This window comes from Astyanax mexicanus, chromosome 11 (assembly GCF_023375975.1).
Source record: "Astyanax mexicanus isolate ESR-SI-001 chromosome 11, AstMex3_surface, whole genome shotgun sequence".
NCBI lineage: Eukaryota > Metazoa > Chordata > Actinopteri > Characiformes > Acestrorhamphidae > Astyanax > Astyanax mexicanus.
The window spans coordinates 47,476,160-47,501,275 of record NC_064418.1 but is presented as its reverse complement, the minus strand read 5'-3'; the positions used below and the strand labels follow the sequence as shown (position 1 = coordinate 47,501,275).

The following is a 25,116-nucleotide window of genomic DNA, read 5'->3' as shown; positions in this document are numbered from 1 at the left end:
CCTGTTAAAGTACCAGCACCACTGGCAGACGGCTGCATGACACAGGACTACAGGACCAACAACGACCACAAATCTGTATGGAGGCTTTGGGGTCAGCATCAAGATGAACAGTTTGTTGTCACAGAAAGACTGGTTTTATGGTGTTGGGTGGAATTTCACACAATAGTATATCCCAATTGTAAAATTGTATATGTACTGTAAGTGTAATATGTGATAATGTTTGTACCATGTGTATGTTTTATATTTATTTTAGTATAATAATAATAATAATAATAATAATAATAATAATAATAATAATAATAATAATAACAATAATAATAATAATAGTAATAATAATGCATATGACATGTATCTTCTATATATACATTTATTTATATACCTATATATACATATGTTCTGTATTGATAATATATCTAATATGTGGTGGTGGTTTTATTAGATTTAAGACTTTGATTTACTGTTTTAAATTGTAAAGCTTTTGTATTGATATAGTAGCATGCATTTCCATGTTAGTAAATGTAATATAAATGATAGAAATGTAATATAATGTAGTTATGTATATGTACATTCCACATAAACGAACAACTTCATTTTAGATAAAAGCTAAAGCACCTCCCTTATTAAGGCCTTATGCTAATTGGTGGGCTGTACACCTCCACTACTCGTTAGCTACATTAGCCTTCATTAGTCCTAATCTAAAGAACTGACCACGCCTCGGCTGATTGGCAGGGATTTGAACTATTGCTTTAAACTGTGACTGTGAACTTAAACTGGGTTTAACCCTAAACTCTGGGTCTAATCTGTGATGCGGGGCAGGATGGGACGGGGCAGGATGGGGCAGGACGGGGTGGGACAGGGTGGGATGGGTGCAGTGATCCTGTTAGCGGACTCTGCTGATGGAGATAAAGCTGCTGCAGAGGCTTAATCTCTTTATCTGATCAGGACTTAATGGAGACTTAAATACATGATTACATTCAGATCATTAGAGAAGATCTGACTGCACCATTAATGTACTAAAATTACTGCTTTATTATTATTATTATTATTATTATTATTATTATTATTATTATACATCAGTATTAGTAGCATTGTTATTGTTAGTAAAAGTAGTACAATAATGTTTTTTGCTGTTGGTGTTTGATATTTTATATACTTTGATTTCATACTAAATGCTTTATTTATTGATACAGTTTCATACATTCCGAAAAAAAATAAGAAAGACGAACAAAAAATACTATATATCCCTTTCAATCCTGAGTTATGTTTTAGTAATATAAAAAATGCTGTTTCCTACCTGTATACTCACACAAAAAAAGTAAGAAAAAAGTAATACCATTAACTAAAATATTAAATCGGTTTTTTTTTCATTGTCCATAGTAACAGTGTTTAACATTTTTATTTTATATTTTAATATTGACCTTTTTTTGTCACAAACTATTACTACACAGTAAAATAAACAACATTAAAATGTTCTAAATCCTATGTCCTAAAATTTGTAAAATTGAACTCTTATTACTTAGTGTAGTTGGCTTTAGAACGGTAGCAGGCTCTAATGCCTGAACTGCCGTTTATTTCCAGTGGGCGGGGCTAATCTACTATTTCATTGGCTTTTAAAATTGTTCATTGGCTGGTTCTTGCTCTATTCTGTAGAGAATAATGAGTATCAATTAGTGTTATGTGAATTACAACATTAAAAAAAGGAAATAGTGATGTTCACTGTAATGGACTAATTAATAAATATACTAATTAATAGTATTTTTTTTTAATATTAAAAAAACAATTGTAAAAAAAAAGTTAATTATATACCATTACTACATTTTAAAAGAAAATAAAAAGTACAGCTTTTGTTGGAATAATCATAAATAAGAATCATTGAAAAATTTGACTATAGTTTGAGGCTAGAGGTACAGGTAATTTCCTTCGTCAGGTAAGACATGTTTTGTGTGTATTTTAAAGTTGAACTTAAAGATAGCAAATAAATAATAGAAGATTAAAATCCAATAGATTATACCAGTTAGCACAGGTGCTACGCTAATGTAGTTAACAAGTAATGAAAGTGTGTATGTGTTAATTTCTTAATTGCTTTTGATGTTAATTGATTCAAAATACTAAAGCAGACAGATGGAGTGACTGAGATCATTATTGATCAGAAGGACCAGCGTTTCCTGTTTCCTGTGTGGAGGAGCATTACTGAGAGCTGCTCATTACTGAGATGTAGAGAAGATCAGATAATGAGAGAAATGGTGGGTTTAGCTCCTATAGAGCAGGACACTCAAATAGCAGGACACTCAGACAGTAGCAGACCTAGGCACTTAGACAGCAAGAGACTCAGAGACTGACACTCTGTCTGTAGGACACTCAGAAAGCAGAACTCTTAGAGCCCTATTTTAGCTATCTTTAGGCGAGCTGTCAACCGTGTACCATGCAGCTTGATTTAGGGTGTGTCAGTGTGTCTTTGCTATCGTAAAGTCGGGAAAAGTACACCTTACAAACAGCATTAATAGTCCAGTTTAACTGGATGATGTTCAGCAAAAACTGATTATAAATCAATTTTTTAAGAATCTGATGCTCTGCTGATGCATATTTTCTGTTTGTCAAAACATTACAATACATGTTGTGTATCGTGTAAATATTGTGATCTAATATTTTTTACCAAATCACCCAGTTCTAGTGTATAGTTGTCATATCTAGATTATAATTCTGTTACATACAGCACTATTTGCACACACACACAAACACATGCAGTGTTTGTGAGGGTGTGTACTGCCGAGCCCAGGGGGAGACCCCGCGTCTCAGTGAGGGACCAATGGCCTGAGGGAGTGGACTAAGAGCTGCTAATGGAGCTGGAGTGGGGCGAGGTGGGGGCTTTAATTAACCCATTAAAGCAATAAAACAGTGAACAAGCTCAGATGTGTTAGTTGCAGTGTGTGTGTGTGTGTGTGTGGTACACTGGTGTACAATGTTGTATTCACACTTTCTCACTCAGCAGCAAGAAAAACATTAAACCTGAAATTTGTTATACAGAATACTGTACAAACCAGTGACCAGTGACTGTATATAAAAAATATAGAATATAGAAACATACTGTATGGTTCTGTTAGAATGATTATTTTGTTTTTTAGAGACCAGAACTGAAGCCAGACCTGTTTACTTATTTAGTTGAACCGCCTGTCGTCCACCTCCCAGAAGGAGTATCTCAGACTGCGTTCACTGAGTTTAGAGCACAAATGAATAATCCAGAAGCAGAGCAGATTTTGTACTGGATTTATTGTTTGTCCAGTAAGTGTAATCTCTTGACAGTAAAGTGTAATTTATGTACTTTATTTTCAAACTACTTATATTTCCATTAAAAAAACAGTGCTGGTACAATCTTTCTGGGTCTTTTCTGTCTATTTTATCTAAAGAAAAGACTTCTAATTTTAATAGTTACAGAGTTCTCCGTGTTTCTGTGTCTTTTTCACTTATTATGATGAAAGTGTGAATGTCTTGTGTGTAAGTGTGTAAATGTTGCAGTAGAGAGTGTAGTTACACCATCTGTTCCAGCACTGCTTTACTCCACAGACAAACCTCCAAAACTTTGTTTTCATTGGTGCTTATCAGCTGTAAACAGTTAACCAATGAATTGTTTGCAAAAAAAACACCACCTTTTTAAAAAACAACGTATGATTTTTTTTTTTACAATATACAAATGTTTGAATATATATTTACTTTTTTTTTAGTTAATTTGTTTTTCTAAAAGGCTCTGGCAATTTACTAAACAAAAAAAATACACTGGATTTTTTATAATTTCTGGTCATTGACTGAAACTTTATGAGCTTAAATGGTAAAGATAAAGTGTTCTAAAACGATATTTACAAAATATGTAAAGAGCAGTAATCACAGAGTTGATGCTTTTTGATGTTTTCTGGATGTTTGGAGCTAAATCAGCAGTTCTGTTCTGTATCTGTACATTAGGAAAGATTAAAAAGCTCAGTTTTAGCCTGAGAGACGCTCTGATCACTGTCTGTGACGCCGCAAGGGGCGTGGCCTCTTGGGTGTGGCTGTGTGGATAAGCCCCGCCCCTTCGCCAGGCCACTCCCGTTGAGCAGCACAAAGCGCGAGCCGGTCGGACAGTCAGCGCGCGGGGCGAGAGGAGCTGCAGATGGAGCTCGAGCTGGAGGAGGTGAGAAAAAAACAACCCGTTTATTTAATAAAACAACACAAACTCACACACACACACCTGTATATGTACTGATTTAGCGTGTGTGTGTGTGTGTGCACGCAAGTGTGTGTGTGTACCGGGCGCTCAGTGAGGGGAGTTTATTGATAATGAGGGGAAGAGTGTGTGAGCTCGAGCTGCTGTTTGTTTGTTATTTTGTTTGTTTGTTTGTATTTGTGTTTTTTCCGCGTTTCTCTCAGAGGGGTTTTATACTTTTCACTTTTGCACATTTACACTGATACAGTGTCTCTCACACACTCTCTCACATCAAACACACACACGCGCACGCGCGCACGCACGCATATGTTTTGATACCTTATCAGCACATGTGGTTATACATGCATATAATCATCAAAGTACACAGTCAACAGTTTAGACAAACCTCTTCCGTTCACTGTTTTTCTTTATTTCCTTATTTAATTTATTTTCTACATTGTGGATTAATACTAAATCAATTAAGGGAAATATGGAATTACATAGTAAACAGTAAAAAGTGATTATCATCCATAAATCCCTGACATAAATCCAACTAAACAGGTTTATTTTCTTGTCTAAAGTGAAAAACAAAATAACTAATATCTTCAATATTTCAGAAATGGATCATTTATTTGGCTCAAAATCTGCCACAGTCACCCTTAATTCACTGTATGTTATTGATGCACTAAATGTTTGACTGAAATGATTTTTAATACCTTTTCCTAACTTAATTTATGCACTGTTTTTAAAAACACTATCAAAATTAATAAGAACTTATGATTAACTGTGTTCGGTATACAGTATTCATCTTTCAGCCAAATGTTTAATTTTGTTCCATTTCAAATATATTCCTAATATATTTATATATTGCACTTTAAGCTATGTCCTTGATGTATGAAAAGTGCTATATAAATTATCTTATATTTTCTACAGTTGTAACATTTCTGTTGGGCAACACACACACTAGTTGATGTTAATGCTCAGTGGGAGGCTTTGTGTGTGTGTGTGTGTGTGTGTGATGACCGTAAACCATATCAATAAAGTGATTCATTGTATAATACAGTCAGTTAGGGCTCTTCTATTTCCCAGTCATGGTGTGTAGAAATACACACACACACACACACACACTTAACCCTGGCTCTGAGGAGTGTATGGAGACTCTGAACATGCTGTTTAAACAATATCAGTTAAAGAAGTGCTGCAGGGGGTCAGAAACACACAGGGAATAGAAGGACAGGTGCTTCTCAGGCATCCCGATATATAGGAACAGTGATGCCACACGGCACCACGGGCATCTGCAGCCTAGTTACTTAATTCTTCATTTTATTCACTTGACCAGCAGCTTGTGAGTGTTTATAATGATTTATTTGTGTTTAGTAATGATGTAGCTAAATACATTTACAGACTTTTTATTGCCTACCTCCTAGCTCTGATTGGACCATGTCACACCTACCATGTTTGATCCAAATTTTGGATCCTTTTTAGTTTGGTCTGAACCAGAATAGCAAGTGTGACGGAACCTAAATTGGTTCTGATTAAAAGAAGTGGGTAAAATGTGGTCAACTTATGACCTATGATCCAGCTTGTCTGTTATTTAGAGGTACACTCTATTGATTGAAAACAGGATGGCGAGAATCCCAGTCAAAAGTTTCTACAGCCAGTCCAGACAGAAACATGGGCCAGGTAAAAAGGATAATCCAGTTTAATGTTTGAAACTAGTTTATTTACTTTGAAAGCTGTTTTTGGACTAATTGGGTCCTTCTGATCCCAATTCGCAGGCGTCATTTTTAAATGTTAAAATAAATAACTTTTTCCTCATATGAGGACATTGTTTTTTTTAAAAAACAACTCCTTGTACAAAAACAAAGTTTAATTTGTATACTTGGAAGGTCCTATTATTCCAAAAGAGCTAGGAGAATTAAAAATACACACCAAAGCAGTTTTTCAGATGGTTTGGCATAGTTTGAAGCAATTACAGGAAGTTGAGGCATGCTAGCGTCAAACAATAAACAATATAAGAAGAAAAAGGAACGGTTTTGTGCTGAATCTGACTCCCCTTGGTGTGCAGGTACATCATACAGCAGTACAGGTACAACAGATTACAGTGCTGATGATTACTGTATCTACTGTAACTGTAGATTAACCCCTATTTATTTAACAGAAATAAAAGATACACAGTAGCAGATCAGCAAAATCTGGGTTAAGGAGGTTTCAGTGGAGTATTTGAACACTGCCTGACTGAGCTGCACAGTAAAACCATACTGTTACATGCCAAAAGTCATGGGACAGCAGAGTGTAAGATTAGATTACCCTGATGTCTTGTCTTAAAGAATCAATTGGGAACCCATAGAGTTCACCTCTTTTCCAGTTTTCATGTCAATTTCCATGCTCATCTTAGCAGTGTAGCATTCTTAATCTTCTGTGGGACTTGGCAAAAGTCATGGCATAGGAACTAGTACTAGTACTAGTGTGTCCCATGACTTTTTTTCCCGTTGTCTCACAGCAGATAATGAACCTTGCAGTGACCTGGAGCTGGGAGATATGTGTATAAGGTCTCCTGCAAACAATGTGGTTGTGATTTTTGTCACAGTTCACATGGACAGTTGTAGCCAGATGCCACCAGTCACAGTCAATACCTACCTTCCATCTACTGCACTGTCCACTGTGGGGGATAATGGCTTTTATTGACTTTTACCTATACCATCTATCTGGCACTCTCTATTAGACGTCACTATAACTCCCATAATTTGACGACTTATACGTATATCAATTTACATACTGCTGTCCCATAACTTTTGGCTTAATTCAACAGAAGCAATAATTCAACAGGAAACTTGATTGTGTTAATTCAAATCAACAGCCAAGACCTGTTTGTTGTTATTAACAAATAATGTAAGCTTATATTCCACCGATTAGCATTAATTAGTTAATTAATTAGCATTCACTGATTATCTGGAATACAATCTCAATTGGCGGCACTAATTGGTGGAATAGAAGCTTCCATTACTCGTTAGCTACATTAGCCTCATAGCTCCAGTGCTAAATGGTGGGGATGTTGCGTCGGTGTAAGTGTCCTGGCTGGCATGTCATCATTTGTGAGCTGATAGTGTGTGTGTGTGTGTGTGTGTGTGTGGTTAATACCAGTTTAAAGTGTGTGTGTGTGTGTGTGTGTGTGTGTGTGTGTGTGTAGCTGCTCTGGTGCTGTTGGTGCGATTGGTTGGTTGGATGCTGCAGTGAATTATTAATGTGGTAGATTTCCCTTAAATAATTAAAGAGTATTTTTGGGAGTAGCTGCTTTAAATAAATGCTGAGAAGGGAGACGTTCTATAATTGCAGATCCCTGAATACGTACATTAAAACTTCCAACAGAAGACTTAGTACAGAATCTAAATATCATATAGGACTGGTCTGTTGAACAAAAATAGGCCTACATTTTAGTATAGTAGAGTTTATCATGCAGTTAAATCCAGATTATTCTCTGCTGGAATGAGAAGAATCATTAGTTCTAAAGTGAAGTAAAGAGCCTACAACTGAACATCTGTTCTGATGTGTGTGATCATGTTTACACTTGAAAAACAACACCCTGTGACACAAGAATGTACTTATTAGTCTATTGTGTTGGATGTATTGGCTCTTATAGCACAGAAACAATAAGCAAAATAAAGCATTAAGTCATCCTAAGCTAACACTGTGCCCTTAGCTCAAATATAACTTACTAGCCATGAGATACTGCATTTAATTTGAACTTGGAGGTTGGATTTTCCAAGTACGAAATGTTAATGCTAACAGTGCTAACCTGAGTCATTGCTAACAGTAATAACCTTGAACATAAAAAAATATATCACTAAATATATGTCAAACCAGGTTTGTTACATTTCTAAAAGCTGAACGTCTAGTTTAGCTAACTGTTAATACATAATACACTGCTTGGTTTAATTTTTCAATATTTGTTACTATTTATATATTGAAATATCAATATATTGCCCCACCCCTATCCCATACTAAGAAACTAGCCATGCCATTAGCTAAGATTTAACATGCTTGCCTTAGGCTAACACGTCAGCCTATGGTAAAAATGTAGGATGATGACCACCCTACCTAATCCCCAATTAATCCTATCCAGAAGCACTGGATGGAGCTCCATCATTACAGAGAGCACAATTCTTCCACTGCTCCACAGCTCAATACTGGGGGGCTTTATGGCCGTCTAGCCCTCACCTGGCATTAGGCAGGGCATGGTGCCAGTAGGTTTATTCCAGGTAACAATATTTGGCTAGTAGAATGTTTTCTAAATGTTTCTACAGTTAACATTTAATCTGTCAGGTTTTCTGAATAGAAGAGAGAGAGAGAGAGAGAGAGAGAGAGATACCTTATAGGATATAAATAAATGAAAAAAATGCTGTAACCTCAAGATAAGTATCTCACCTACTACAGTCGTCAAAGAATATGTTGTCGCTGTCCAATGAAAAAGACTTATCTCCAAAACAGCAACTTTACAGGAGAGGAAAAAAAACATGTAAACTTTCAATGGAGGTCAATGTAAAAAGAGTTTATTTTAACGTCATTTTGAAGAGTTTCTATTGGTCCATTCATCAAGAAATTTTGGCAAAGCGTAAGAGACAGTTTGTCTGTTCAAATTATGTAGTAAACTAAAAATCGACAAAAATGGAGATAAGCGTTTTTCATAGGACAGCGACGATATACAAAAATATGTAAATACAAACAATACAAAAATATAGAATTAGACAAGGTGTGTGTGTGCATTTGCACGTTTACAGTGGGTGCACCTAAAGTAGCTTTTTGCATTCATTAGCTTGCACTGCTAAATATATATATATATATATATATATACACACACAGTCTTGTTGAGCTGATGGAGTTATTATGGGTCTGAGATCAGCACCTGTCACTCACTGTAAGAAAACACTTCCGTCCTGCTCTTAAAACGGTTCATCTAAAGACACTCCTGCATTCCTGCCCTTCACACACTCCACTGACCCTGACCTCTGACCTCTCGCTAACTGTGGCCTCCCATCCCAGACTCAGACCAGCAGTTGTTTTTGTCTTCAGCATCAGCTTCAGCAGTGTCTGTGTGTGTTTATGTGTGTGTTATATGAGCATTCCTGAGTCTTTTTATGGACACTTCTGGAGATAGCATTCCCGCACATAGCATTAGCATTCCAGCGCTAATCTGCATTCTTTGGAAGTATGCTGTTACATTGCTAAATTTAAGTTCAGCTCAGAGTGTAAAGCAGGTTGCGAATTGTACAGTGACAATTCAAGGTTATACATCAGCGTATTGATTTACTGCATGAATATTGGACAGGGTATCTGAAGATCCTTGAAAAGTTATACATTTTTTATATAAAAAGAAAGCCTTACTATGTCTTAAAATGTCCATTCCCTGAAAGTCTTAAAAATGTTTGTAGAGAAGGTGAAAGAATTGGCTGTATCCGTAAAAGCGTGCCTCTTTATACCACATGCCCTTGTAGAACTCTCTCGTTATATAGACTTCACCAGAGGGTAGACTCTTTAGGAGCAGTGCAGAGTGCAGCAAGTGATTTGGGATGTTTATTCTGTTTATGCAGTATGGGAATGACTGTATTAACACACAGTCACAGACATCACACACACAGACTCATACACACTGCTGCAGGGTGTTTTGAGGGGGAACACGTGCAGAGTTAGAATGGCTCAGTTATGATCAGGCGGGGGGTCAGAGTCGGGTCACATGATTGCAGAAACAAACCCCCGAGCTATTAAAGCTTATTAATCCTGTTATATACAGCCCCGCCCTCTGCGGCCTGATCACCCCTCCCCCCAAACACACACACACACATATAAACAGACACATAACGTACACACACACACACACACACACACATTGTTCACTTCCCAGCCCATTCACAGACTGTTGTACATTATTACTGTAACTGTACCGTACATCTGACACTGACCCCTATTATAGTAAAGTGGGCGGAGACAAAGCAGAGCTGATATTATAGACACCGAGTCTCAAATGGGTGGACTGACAGATACAAACTCTATTGGTCTCTATTGGTCAAAAGTTTTAGAACACCCCCAATGCTTTCTGCAATTATTATTAGAGAATGGGTTCTACTGGATGGGGTTGTGAGTGGATTTGATTGTGCTGGGAAGAGTTTTGAATGTTTTATCAGTAGGGGTTTGTCATATTGTATCGTATGCAATAATATTGCCAAAAAATTAGACACAATAAAATAAACTATATCGTGATATTGTGATATTTTTGTTCTGCTATTTACAGTTAATTTTTTGTAATTTTTTTAATTGCAATTTTTAATTCGTTGCTTTATTATTTTATACCAATAAGTCTTAGTAAGTTTACGAAATAGACAAACCTTTACAGATTTTTTTGTTTCTACTGAATGTATAAAACTTTTTTTTTCAACTTTGTTGTAGTGGAATATTCTTAAAGTTTATAAAAAATGTTAGTGTTTTGTCATATTCACCAAGAATATTGTTATCACAAAAATAAACTGAAATATTTAACTCCTAATTGAGAGGGAGTACTGGAAAGGGTTTTGGTTGTTGGTTGTCTTTGAGAGGTGAATGCGTTTACCATAGACCATATACTTTTATTAAGGATGGCAAAATATATCGATAATATTTCAATATATATTATATATTGTATCGTTTTGTTCATAATGATACCCTGTGTCAAATATCAGTATTTTCCTAAACTTCCTAGGACTCATCCCCAATTAGACTTACTATAATTACTGCTTCATTACTCCACATATTATTATTGTTATCATATTGTGAGATGCTCTGTGATTTCCCCTCCAGGATCAGTGACCCTGTAGCTCTTTGATTTGGGGTGTAGAGGGTTAAATCCTGATCCGGGTCGGTGCAGTGGGTTCTGGGAGAGGGTTCTGTGTGGATTAGAGGCTGCTGATGAGATTAGAGTTGATTCAGCAGATTTTTAGTACAAAAGCTCCAACTGTTGACCACTGGAAGTGTTTACTTTGTATTAATTTGCCTCAGTTTGTGAAGTCCACGTGTTTCCTTCAGATTTACTGTAACAGCTTACTCTCTCCCTGTGTGTATGTGTGTGTGTGTGTGTGTGTATGTGTGTGCTATAGAAACTCAGTGAAACCCAAAGCTCTTAAAATCAATATAATGGTGGCAATAATGCAACAGTTGAAGTCACTACTTCAGTGGTAGTAGTGTTGTTCTGACCTTCAGCTCTTAAAGTAATGTGTAGAGACCATGCTGACCTCATCTTCCAACCCACCACTTTACCCAACAATCCACCACTTAACCCAACAACCCACCACTTTACCCAACAATCCATCACTTTACCCAACAATCCACCACTTTACCCAACAATCCACCACTTTAACCAACAATTAACCACTTTACCCAACAATCCACCACTTTACCCAACAATCCACCACTTTACCCAACAATCCACCACTTTACCCAACAACCCACCACTTTACCCAACAATCCACCACTTAACCCATCAACCCACCGCTTTATCCCAACAACCCATCACTTTACCCAGCAATCCACCACTTTACCCAACAACCCATCACTTTACCCAACAATCCACCACTTTACCCAACAACCCACCATTTTACCCTTTGTTTTGTGTGCTTCTGCAAAATCAGCGACTGCAGCAAGCTCGTGCACCTCCATATTGGCATCTGAATCTCCTGGGAAATGCAAGTCATAGTGGTGCTTGTAGTCAGGAATCGGGTGTAATGTTTCATGCCCAGTCGTGTAGGGCGTGCTCTATATCTGTTCAGATTCCATATATTCTATATACTCTATATTCTCTATGTTTATAATCTGCTCCCACTTCAAAAGTCCTGTAGTGCAACCAAGGAGCTCTGGAACTTCTCAGCGTGTGTTCTGGCTGTGTGGTGCTTGGGCCCCTGTAATTACCACTCAGCATTTTTTATTACAGTAATTTCAGACAGATCAGCAGTCACTGCTGGTTCTCCCTGAAAGCAATCTAAGCAATTATGACATCATGTACACTACATGGATACTGTAGGGACACCCACTTGTTGTATTGTTTCCTGTAAAATGTAATGTGTTAATAATAGTTTATCCAGCTTTTGTTGGAGTAACTGTCTCTACTGTCCAGAACATTGCTGTGAGACTCTTATTCCCAACTTATGTCAAAAGTATTGGATGGAGCACCATCACTCCAGAGGACACAGTTCCACTACTCCACAGCTCAATGCTCAATGCTCAATGCTCTAGCCCATACCTGGCATTATGCCTGCTGCCAATAGATTCATTCACTAAATGCATCAATTGTGAGGTTTGGGTATATTTAAGCAGTTTATTATATAGTAGATTATATAGTAGATAAGCTTATTCTGCATTTTGAAAGAGCTGATGAGTGCAAAGTGTCCAAACAAGCCTGAGCATTTAGGTACTGTATGTTTTTCAGACTGAGTCATGTCAGGTATAACAGCAGTGAGCTGAAGAGTGAATAAGGGTACTGACGGGGAGGTGAGACAGGTAGCTACCTGCTCTATTACTCATATCAGTCTTGATTACAGCGTCTCACCTCATTTATGTACGAGTGAGAGATCAGAAATGCTTGAAGGCAAATCTAGCTAATACATTTTATCGTGGAATCCAAAACAATCACTGCCAAAAGTCATGGGAAGAGGAACTACAGTATATCATTGTGAGTCGCTTGTCTGGCGTGTCTTGCTCTAATTCCAACAATTCAAGTCACCTTTACATTAGTACGCTAGGCAGTAGGGGTGGGCGATATGGCTCTAAAATAAAATCATAATATTTCAGGGTATTTTTGCGATAACGATATACTTGGCAATATAGTAAAACAAAACAATAATTCATTAATTTATATACACTTAATATACACTTAAAGCTTCACAGTAAATAATGGACTTCTTTTAAGACAAACCATCCCTATTATCACAATATTTTTATATCATGATATTTCTGTGTCACAATATATTGTATACGATATGATATCGCCCACCCCTACTAGGCAGTATTCAGCTTCACTTACAAGATAGCTCCTCACAACTTATAAAGGTTTGAGTGTTGCCACTTGAGTGTTTTAGGAGTAGTGTACAGAGGATCCTAATGAGCCCAGACACACCAATTTGATAGAGTAAAACTTGCATTATCACAAGTTCGCAGACACGTTTAATGCAAGGTGATGCCACAGCCATCTGTCAGTGACCTTTTTCTCTCTCTCCTTTCCTCTATCACTCAGTGTGGTTGATGCTATTCAGCCCTGATGTCTGGTAGCTGACATCTAACAGCATTCTCCTCCAAGCGTGTTGACCTATAGCATACCAGATAGCTTATATGATGTGGTGTTTGGAAGTCTGCAGGTTGCATGTTCAGTTGTGTTGACTGGTGCCCTACATATGAAGCTTTCTGATAATTGTGTCTAGTGTAAATAGGGTTATATGTTATTTAGATAACAAGGAGACCACTCAGGTTTTCCTTAGAACCCAGAAAAGACCAAAATCAGCTCTCCTCTCACTGTATAGAGTTTACAGGGTGTCTGATCTCGTTCCCCCGCTTCCCGTTTCCTTCCCCGCCGCACCTGCGAGACGCTGAGGAGAGGAAGAATGTGTGTGAGCCCGGCTAACAGGAAAACCCCTGCAGTTACACACCCTGCACAGCACACCTCACACTGAGTGGTTAATGGTTTTAATGGTTTACTGCAGCATAGAACCAGATGATGCTTAAACCTGATGACATTTTAAAGTGGCAAAATTTTCCTTACTATGTTAAAAAAGCAGTTTACAGCTGTTTAGCCTCATTTTTTTGCTTATGGCAGTGTAGCTCGAACCATTTAGTCTACAGCAGCTTAGCCCCATCCATTCAGCCATCAGCAATGTGGCTCCACCCCTTCATCCTACAGAAATCTACAGCATTTTAGCCCTACTGACTCATTCTACAGCAGTGTAGCTCCACCCATTTGGTTTATAGCACTTAAGCTCCACCCATACGTTTACATCAATTTACTTGCACTCATTAATCCTACAGTTGTTTAGTTCCATACATTTGTTCATTATTAGTTTAGCCGCACCCATTTAGTTTACAGCAGTTTAGCCGCACCCATACAACCTACCCAGTTTATATCAATTTAGTTCCACTCTTTTATCCTACAGCAGTTTAGCTCCGCCCATTTAGCCTATAGTAGTGTGGCTTGACCTATTCGGCCTAAAGCAGTTTAGCTCCACCCATTTCGCTTATATCAGTTTAGTTCCACTCATTGAGGCCAATTTTTACTTCTACGTCTAACCTACTCCATAACTACGTGATGCAGACATCAGCAGCTGTGATTGGTCCGTTGGGCCACCAACACATTCTTTACGGTTTAACAGAAACAGAAGTATAAACATGGGCAGCTGCATAAGGCACTCGCACAGGCTATGCTGTAGACAGTGTATTGACTCCATACAGAAGTATAAATCATTAGTAATCTTTAGTTAAGCTCCACCCATTCCACTTACATTAATTTAGTTGCACTCATAAATTCCACAGCAGTTAATCTCCTCCCATTCAGTCTACATCAGTTTATTTCCTACATCAGTTTAGCCCCACCCATTGGGGCAGTGTAAGTAAATAAAGTTGCAAAGATACAGGATATGATCTCTTTAATCACTCTGTAACACACCGCTGTTTTGGGGTGGTGGGGGGGGGGGGGGGTGGTTTGGGTCAGTGATGACAGGTAAAGTGTGTAATCTGTCTCAGCCCTGCGTCCTGCAGTGACCTCATCACAGCATCCAACAGAGCTCATCTCCACCACCACTGTCACTGAATCACTCACACACACACACACACACACACACACGGGTTACACCCTGCATATCCTTCCTGATGGACACACACACACACACACACACACACACACACACACACACACATGTCTGCGCTTCTTCATTAATAAAGCATGAGCTCTGGGACACTGTGGGCGGGGCCTGCCTGTACACCCACATATTCAGTGTGGAAATATTACAAATATATGCTCTGATTCAGTGTTCACAGTATTAGTGTTGTCTGCCTGTGTTGTTTCTTTACATTGTGGATTGAATATTACAATCCTGCTGTTGTATTGTTTAAAATTATTTTTTTTAGCATATGGACAATATCATAAGGCTTAATAAACACCCGTCAACTGTACAGTTCATTACATAAAGTGTAATTACCTGTGTTTAATTTTCAGATATGTGAAGAGAACGTACTTAATAATGGGTACCACTTTAAAATAAGACTACCTTTATAAAGGGTTTATAAAGGGTTTACAATTAGTTTATTAATGGTTACTGATTAGGTTGTAAATGCCTTAAAAATCATTAATAATCAGATATGTTACACATATGTAAAAAGGGCAACAATATAGATAGCTGTGGGTTCATTATTTGCAAACAACATGTCATTGTTGCCCTTTCTCAGTATGTGTTAAATAACACACAGAAGCAATTTTAGTCATGTGTGTACCTCAGCAGGACCATTCTAATTATAAATTTACCTCAGCAATGCATTTTTAGTCATACATTTACCTCAACAGCCCCATTCTAATCATTTTAGTCATACATTTACCTCAGCAGGGCCATTCTAATCATAAATTTACCTCAGCAATGCATTTTTAGCCATACATTTACCTCAGCATAATAGTCAGTTATAACTAATTATTAATGATTTTAAGGCATTTACAACCTAATTAGTAACCATTAATAAACTAATTGTAAACCCTTTATACCCCTATATAAAGGTAGTCTTATTTTAAAGTGGTACCTAATAATGTTAGATTTACTGATTTAAACCATTTAACTAAAACAGACTTTTGTATGTATGAATGGATGGACAGACGAACGGACATACAGACAGACAGATAGATAATATTATTGTAAATCTGCTCAAAACCTGCTGTTGATTCATTTTTTTTACAAAAAACATGAATCATGAATATAGTACATTATGAAAAGTACTGTTAAACAGGGTGTGATGTCCTAAGCATCAAGTAAATGCACAGCTTAAGTTGTTTCCAGGGATCACTAAGGCATTGCTATATAGTTGCCGTGGTGTTCCATGTGGTTGCTAGGGTGTTTCTAGACAGACAACAGGGCATGAATAGCAGTTTTCTTAAATCTGCTACTGATTGATTTTATCTGTGTTCCAAAATACCACAATAAATAAATATACAATCTTTTAATATTATATATAAAATATTGTAATCTGCTTTCTGGCACAGTGTTTGGCTGTCCTGTTCCAGAAGGTTGACTGTGTTGCACTTTTCAGTGTTTTTCCTGCTCCTGACACATAACCCAGGGTTATGGGTCAGTTATGCTGGGTGTGAAACATTTATACAATATTTCTATTTGTGAGTCAAAACCAGCAAGACGTGCCTCCCCCTGATGTTCAGACAACAAATGAGTCACGACCCAGTTCTGACCCGCATTTACTGTTTCATCCAGCCCACATCACCACTGTGGAATGATGGTGGCAGTGACTTGCCAATGACACGATCACAATGGGCCGCCTTGGGCTGGTTTTGGGTCAGAATACTACAAACTGTACAAACATGGTCACTCTAATCTGCCCCAGAGTTAAATTTTCTAATACCTAAATGTGTCGGCTATTGCCGGGAAATTTTGGCACACAGTAAGCTTCCCATTGTCGTAACTGACCCTTAAGTGCCTTAACTAGGCCACATTTGGCCCATAATTGTCTGCTATGTAGACCAGATTCAGACAAATCCTGCAGTGGTATGTAGGCTGGTTGGATACTGTATATAAGTTGGTCAGTTGGGTCAGTTTTGGCCCAAAATAGAATTAGAAATGCTGTACAGACATTTCATACAGTCGTCTTCAGGTGGAGCAGACTTCACACGTCAGCACAGAGCTTATGGGTCAGTTTCTCAGACTGGAATTAAACCTAGTTTCAGACTACACAGCATTTAGAATGGGGATTTTCCATTAAATGGAAAAATAAAGTCTACCACAAGGCTTAAGCCCTGTTTGAGAGTCTGAACCTAAGTGTTGCTACAGCTGGAAAACTTGTGGTTTATATTTGACCTCAGGGCTGGAGGTGGTTGCTAGAAATATGGCTGCTGAAAAATACCTCCTAGATCAGAACTAACGGCCGTGTAATGATCATTATGATGTGTCCCGCCTATGAAGCTCTATTTATTCTAGACTTATTATACAATATTCGTGCTATCAATCATATAATCATTTTTGTAGTCTTTAATATGGTCTAATTTGTTTACTTTGCTAGATTGGGTCAATATTGCAGATCAATACTTGCTGACATTTTTAGTGTATGCTGGAAAAGACCAAGCAACACTGGCTGCACTACTTTAAAATTTATTGATTTAAACTCATTTTTATTTAATTTTCTTAATTTTAAGTGATGTATTATTTTTTCCAAAATAATACTTTATTATTTTATCTGCTATTTTAATAAAGAGGAGTTAAAATAAAAAAAACAAAAATATGAAAACAATCCTAAATAAATTAAAATAAAAAGTAATAATAATAATAATAATAATAATAATAATAATAATAATGATAATTACAATAAATTATAAATAACAATTCATTTGTTTCTAAAGTTTTACAAGGGTGTGTAGTCTCTCTGTATGTTATAAATGTGAATCAGCATTGGCAATATATACATGTATACATGTGTAATATCAGATATCCACATTAGCCCAGAATTCCCACATCGGTGCATCACTACTCAATACATGAAAATGTCATTACTTGCTTATTATTAAACGTGCGTACTTGCATTAGTATGCTATATATTATATTTAATATTTTATTATCACTATAATAGCAGTATACAATGCTCCTACAATGACAATAAAATTATTAATAGTAATTATTTATTGTAAAATAAACTATCCAGGCCTGGATAAAACGTGTATTATCTTCTGCTGTTTCCTGTATAAATATAAGCTGAGGGTATGTGTGTAAGGGCAGATTCTCCACTGAGTAACTGAGTTCATATGAGTCTTGAGTCACGACCTGCGTCTCAGACTGGCTGGCATTGTTTAGTCCAGACGGGTCACGTGACTCTTAAAGCTCAGAAACTCCTGCAGGACTGAGCCACACATTTCCTCCCTCTCTTCATTCTTATAAATGCCACTTCCGCCCCTCAGCTCAGCGGATCTGAGTGAAGCAGTCGCGGGAGAATGACCAAATAAGGGCTTCAGAGTGACTCAGCTCTGACTGCTGTATCATCACCACGCTTACCTCTAAACCCGGGATTCATTCACTCTTAAAATAACGTTAAAAAGTGCAACAACCTCAGAATCAACAGAGTTCACAGCTCATCACAGCTAAGGTTGTCACCAGGTGGGCTGTTGCTTTGTGGTTCCAGGTGGTTACTAGGGTGTTTCTAAGCAGTTGACATGGTATTCCAGGTGGTTGCTATGTATTTGCTATGGTGTTCCAGATGGATGCTACTGTACTTATAACCAGTTGACATATTAATCCAGGTGGTTGATGAGACAATTATGTTTATTTGCTACAGCATTCTAGGTGGTTGCTATGGTGTTTCTAGGCAGCTGACATGGCATTTCAGGTGGTTATGTTGCTGTGGTGTTGCAAGTGGTTACCGAGATGCTGCTAGCCAGTATAAATGGTATTCTACAGGACTGTATTTGCAAGGCTGGTCCTATGTATTTGATAGGGTGTTCCAGGTGGTTGATAGGGTGGTCCTAGGCTGTTAATGTGGTGTTCCAGATGGTTTTGTTATTGGTTTAAACAGAGAGAGTCCAGAGATTAAGTGGGAGTTGTGTTATGTTCTGTCTTATTGTTTAAATTAATAGTTTTAGGCTGTTTGCAAACCTGTAGTTCATTTCTCTGGTATGAATCAGTTACTTTGAGTTAATTTACTTGAAGCATTTCCTCCTCAGTTTGGTTTGTTTTTACACAGGCAAAAAAACAAATGTCCATGTTGTGTCAGGACCTTGTATGATGTTCGGCTCCTGTCTTGTCGTGCCTGAGATTTTTGTGTGTGTCCTTTTTTATTTGTCCATTTATTCTTCAACACATCTCTCTATGAACTGATTGTTCATTTGCTGCCTAATATATATCCAGGCCTATTAGTAGTAATGTAAATAAATACGTGTTTGTTTGCACACAGTACTGTGTATTTACGCTCATGTATCTGGTCATGTAAAGCCTGTGCAGGGTTAAAGCGGTACATGGCGGCGGATGCTGAGGTACCTGCAGCTCTGCAGAGAAGCAGATTTCCAGCTCTAATTCACTTTTAATTCCTCATCCCTGACCACACGTCCTGCCCATGCTCTGAGGATGCCCTGATGACGTCACACAGGACAGTAATACCCATAATCCCCTGTGTGTGCGGCCGCAGTGATGAAGTCAGTATGTAATTATTCTGCAGCCCAGATGGTGCGGGTTCTGCTTCAGATCCTACCCCCTTATTAAAGCAGCATCGGGCAGTGTGTGTGTGTGTGTGTGTGTGTGTGTGTGTGATGAAAACTTTCCATAATTATTTATTTTAAAGAGTACGTTCACTCCTCTAGTTCACATATGGAATCTATGGAAAGTACAAAAACAGCTTCTGTTTAAACACAAAAAGAGGCACCTTCTGCCTACAGCACTTTAGCCCCACCTGTTCAACCTACAGGACTTTAGCCCCACCCATTAAGCCTACAGGACTTTAGCCACGCCCATTCAGCATACAAGATTTTAGCCCCACCTATTCAGCCTACAGGACTTTAGCTCCACCCCTTTTCCTACAGGACTTAAGCCTCGCCCATTCAGCATACAGGACTTTAGCCCCCCTCATTCAGCCTACAGGACTTCAGCTCCACCCATTCAGCCTACACGACTTTATATCATCCATTCAGCCTACATGATTTTAGCCCCACACCCTAAGTGTATAGTACTTAAGCCCCATCTACTTAGCCTGTACTTAAGCCCCACCCATTTAGCCTACAGCAGTTTAGCTCCACCCACTAAATGTGTAGTATTTAAGCCCCACCTACATAGCCTGTATAATACTTAAGCCCCACCCATTCAGTTTAGAGCAGTTTAGCTCAACCTATTCAGCCTACAAGACTTAGCTCCACCAATTCAGCCTACAGCAGTCTATCCCCATCCATTCAGCCTACAGGACTTTAGCTCCACCCACTTAGCCTACAGGACTTTATCCCAATCCATTCAGCCTACAGCACTTTACCCCACCACCAACTATTGAGGTTCTGTATTTAGTTTAGTTGTTGGAGGGTGATCAGCTCAGTGGTGCCGCCCTGCTGGGAGGTCTGGAGATAAACTGTAGAAAAAAGCCTGGCTGTGAGTAAATGCCAGAGAGCAGTTTGAGTAAAGGTTATGACCCCTGCAGAGACTCAGCTGGAAAACAGCTGGATTAAGTCCACTGCTGGGGGTTGATGAGGTGTTGCGTTACATCCCTCCCAAAAATTCCTAGAATTTCTTCAGCATTCCAGTAACGTGATCCAGACTGTAGACCCTCTGACGTCCTCAGTCAGTCAGAAGTCGGCGCCGTGCCTATATATGGAACTTCTGATATATATGAGCTTCTGAGCTGTTTTTTACACTCTAAAGAAAACGTGGTTTGGTGCTGCAAACCATCTACTAAAGATTAGCAGCAGGAAGTGATCCAGACTATGAAGGAACACAAAAGGAATCATGAACTTAAAAGTGTTAAACAAACTAAAATACTCTGTTATCTAAATTATCTGGGGAGCTGTACACTTGTGGTTTCTGAGGCTGGTAACTCTGATAAACGTATCTTGTGCAACAGAGGGAACTCTTTATCTTTTTTTCTTGGGGCAGACCTGATGAGAGCCAGTTTCATCATAACATTTTTGATGGTATTTGTTGTGACTGCACTTGAGGATACTTTCAAAGTTCTTGACTTTTTTGGGATTGACTGACATTTTTCTCTCATTTTTCTTAAAGTATTTTTTTCTTTATGAGTAATTCAGTTAATTTCAACAGGCATTTTATCTTTTTTATCTAAAATATCTGAAAACACTACTCATTTTTGAAGTGTTTATCCATCTTACTTGGTTGAATCACTGATTCACTCAAGGACTTGACTCAGTCCAAAACATCTGAAAAAGTCTTAGTCCAAAATGTTTTTTTTGTTTTGTTTTTTTACAGGTAAACCTGTAAAAATACTTAACTTTAACTTTGTCATCTTTAATTTGATTTTTAGTAGCGGGGAAAACCGGATTTTTTTGTGAAAAGGCAAAAAAAAATCATGTAATTAACTCTTGACAAGTTTAGCACAGCTGTTAACTGAAAGCCTGAATTTTAGGTGACACTACCTCATAAAGCTGACTGAGAAAATCAGAAGAGATGTGTAAAACTGTCTCTATCTAAGCAACAGGTGCTAATATTAACCAATCTAACATCTAACATACTTTTTTGTTTATTAAACAATTACATATGTGTTTCTTCATAGTTTGATTGATTTTATTATTAATTTACAATGCAGAATGTGTTAACTATATTAACCTGCCACGTGGCAACTAATGGTCTTTTGCTTTGTGCAGTGTGAGTAGTGAGTACTAAATGTGAGCTTTAATAATACTAATCCCCTGCCCCCTCTGCTCTACCCTGGGATGGGCCTTTTCTCTCCTATAGCCCATATGCTGTGTGCTGGGGGGCAGAAATGAACCCTTTACCCCCCACCACTATGCCCCTGTACAGTGGTTGGGCCAACTATGCCAATTGTACTTCTTACACCACCAGATTTGGTCAGAGTCACTGCTGTCATTCCGTGGTGAAATACGAGCCGGATGACAGTAACTGTGAGCCAATACTGGGTTATAACCAGTCTGCTCTCTATGGGACGGTCCTGCGTTGGTCAGCATTTGACCTGATGCAACTCCTACATTATAAACCACAGGATGGATTTTTCCCACCCCTCCCCTTATCCAGCTCAGCCAACGGGATGAACTGGTCACCCTGGATGTCCTTACATACTTTCCCCCACATAACTGGACCATTAATCTGGGAATCCTGATATGAATGCAGCTGTAGATGACAGTAAATCAGATTTCTGATTGAGCAGATTTTGTCTCTTTTATTCTATCATTCTCTGTTGTCAGAATGCTGCAGAACACTTAGAGCTAAGGTCCAGTAGAAAATCACAAAGTAAAGTTTAGAAACAAATTAAAATCAAGCAATTTCCATTTTTAACTTATATTAAACCTGAAAATACAACGGCCTTCCAAAAAGCATGAAATATAATAACAGGAAGTTGTGTTAGGCAATATTACTGTGTACAATAGGATATGGCACAATGCTAGTGGGGTCTCCTGCACTGAATGATGTGAATGTGATTTCACTGGTCGGTTTACATGGAAAGTTCTAGCCAGACACCGCCGGTCACCATTATTACTGCCCACTGCACTGCACCCACTGCACTGTGTCTACTGTGGAGCCAGTGGCGGGTCTCTCTCATAAGATAACACCTCACAAATTACACAGGTGTGATTGTTTCCAATCTGTCCCCTGATGTAACCATTTATGATCAAGTTACATACTGCTGTCCCGTGACTTTTGGCCTGTCAGTGTGTGTGGGCTTACCCACCTTCACAGCTAAACATCATCATCATTTGTGTAAAAATCTGTTCTGTGATACAGCGTCTCTCTCTCTCACACACAAACACACACACACACACACGTACACACACACATGCCAGGCCTCAGGCTGGTTTACGTAATGACACAGAATCCCCACCGAGAGCTGGGTTTCACTCAGGTCCTGTCAGTGAGAGTTCATCACTCTCCGAGGTTCACCACTCGCTCCTCCACTCTGTTACACCCTATTATACCCCCTACCTTTCCAATACCGCCCGCCATTCCCATTCAGTCTATAGCAGTCTAGCCCCACCTATTAATGTCTGAAGGGGATAACCAAAGGCATGCTGGGTAGTGAATAAACGTAAACAGGGTTTATAAGGTTTATAGGTCTATATATTCCTATATTGTATGGCAGGGATCGGCAATTCAGTTTGACCGTGGGCCAGATATTTACCAAGCCATTATGTGGCGGGCCACAAATAAAAATCTGTTTTGGAAAATGAAGTGTAATGGGGGATGGAGCTACAGACTAGTAACTCTTCAGCCCAGAGGGTTGTTGAACCCAATTGCAGAACAGTTGATCTCAAAGCAGGTAAACCAAAGAAGAAAGAAAAAAAATCAATAAATAAATACACCGCTCCACATGTAGCATCGAACCTGTGTCGCCGGGGTCGCGGTCCAATACACTACTGCTTCGACTATTAAATAGGGACACCCTTATAAGGAGATAGGAAGTTCAAGAACGGGCGAAAAAACGAGAATGGGTGGAAAATAGAAATGTCAAGCCGAGCATGACAGAAAGAGACAGGGGAGGAATGTAAACAAAAGCTCACCAGAGAAACATTTATTTTTTATTTTTTCATTATCGTTCATTATAGTTCAAACTACCTCACAGGCCAGTTGTATCATGCTTGCGGGCCATGTCTGGCCCATGGGTCGCCTATTACCGACCCATGATGTACAGGATATATAGACTATATATACAGGTTTAGTATCTCAGACAGGGATTAGGCCTAGTTTTTTCAAGTTCAAGACCAGGTTTAGTGTCTGTCTGAGGAACTGCCCCATGGAGTGTATTGGGTATATGCATTTTAAATGGTTTATAGGTTAGATAAGTTTTATAACATGTATTAAGAGTATAGAGAGTATATAGGGTTTATGCGGTATATCGGTGTGTGTTTCCTCTCTGATTGGGCAGTATTAGAAACAGTGAGCTGTGCTAATTGGCGCAGTGTGTAAGACAGTCTGAGTTGATTAGCCGTCTTTGTTCGGCTGATTTGATCACCTAATACTCCGGCTCAGGTACCTGCTGGCCGCAGCACCTCGGCCCATGTCTCCTTAATATTTCATGCTCATTAATTAGCAAATTTCCTCTGGATACAGAACCGCTAAGCATGCAGCGCTCGGAGCACACGTTCAGGTTCACTCCGGGTATCGGCTGTGGGCGGGTCGTACGTTTCCCTAACCGGCTCGGTTCAGTAGATCTATAGAGTCATAAATCTATACACAGAGTTCCTCCAGACTGCAGTAAAACACAGCAGCAGCAGCAGCATTAACTTTATTATTAATTATACTGGAGTGTTAATTCTACACTGGGATCAGAGAGACGGTCAGAAACCGCAGTGAAGAGTCCGGCGCTGTCACAGGCCTGTTTAAGGTCACAACCTCATGATGATGACCGATAAAGGGGTCCTGATTGAAGATGAACTGGGGACCAGTCTAAACACACACAGCCCAGTATAAACACAGGGAACCAGTGAATTTGGCAGCTTACAAATTAGAGAGTCTTTATAAATGACTGTGTAGTTTCTGTATTAGTCATACAATTATATAAACTTTAGCTTTAGCCATATTCTATTTATTCCCTATTTTATTGCTAGCTTAAATTCTTCTATTACTGCTTACATATTTACTTCAATAGTGCTAACTGTTCCCTTCATTAATGTTAACTTATTTAAATTTCTTAATAATAAAATATTTACTAAATTAATGATAACTGATTTATTTAATCAAGACAAACTTGTTTAATTTAGTAATGTTCACCTATTTGATTATTCTAACTTATTTACTTTATTCATTCCTTTTTACTTAATTGATGCTAAATTATTTACTTCATTAATTCTAACTAATTTGCTTAATTTGAACTCATTTGCTTAATTCGTACTTATTTACGTAATTCCTATTTGTTTAATTCATTAATTAATTTAATTAATTACTGCTAAACTGGTTATTTTAATCATGCTGACTTATTTAGTTAATTCTAACTCATGTATTTAATTGTTTTGTTTTTTTACCTTAATAATGTGAAGTACTTGTAGTATGTTAAAGGTCTTACTTCATTAATTCTAAATA

At 38.2% G+C, this 25,116-nt stretch overlaps 1 protein-coding gene across 1 annotated transcript in view; it reads left to right on the top strand.

The window, feature by feature from the left end:
• Positions 1-4,058: 4,058 nt before the first annotated feature.
• myo10l3 (myosin X, like 3) overlaps positions 4,059-25,116 on the top strand; it is an 81,876-nt gene continuing 60,818 nt past the window's right edge. Inside the window, exon 1 of the mRNA XM_049484869.1 lies at positions 4,059-4,162. Within this exon, the coding sequence (XP_049340826.1) occupies positions 4,142-4,162 (21 nt within the window). The 5' untranslated portion in view covers positions 4,059-4,141. The remainder of the gene's footprint in view (positions 4,163-25,116) is intronic.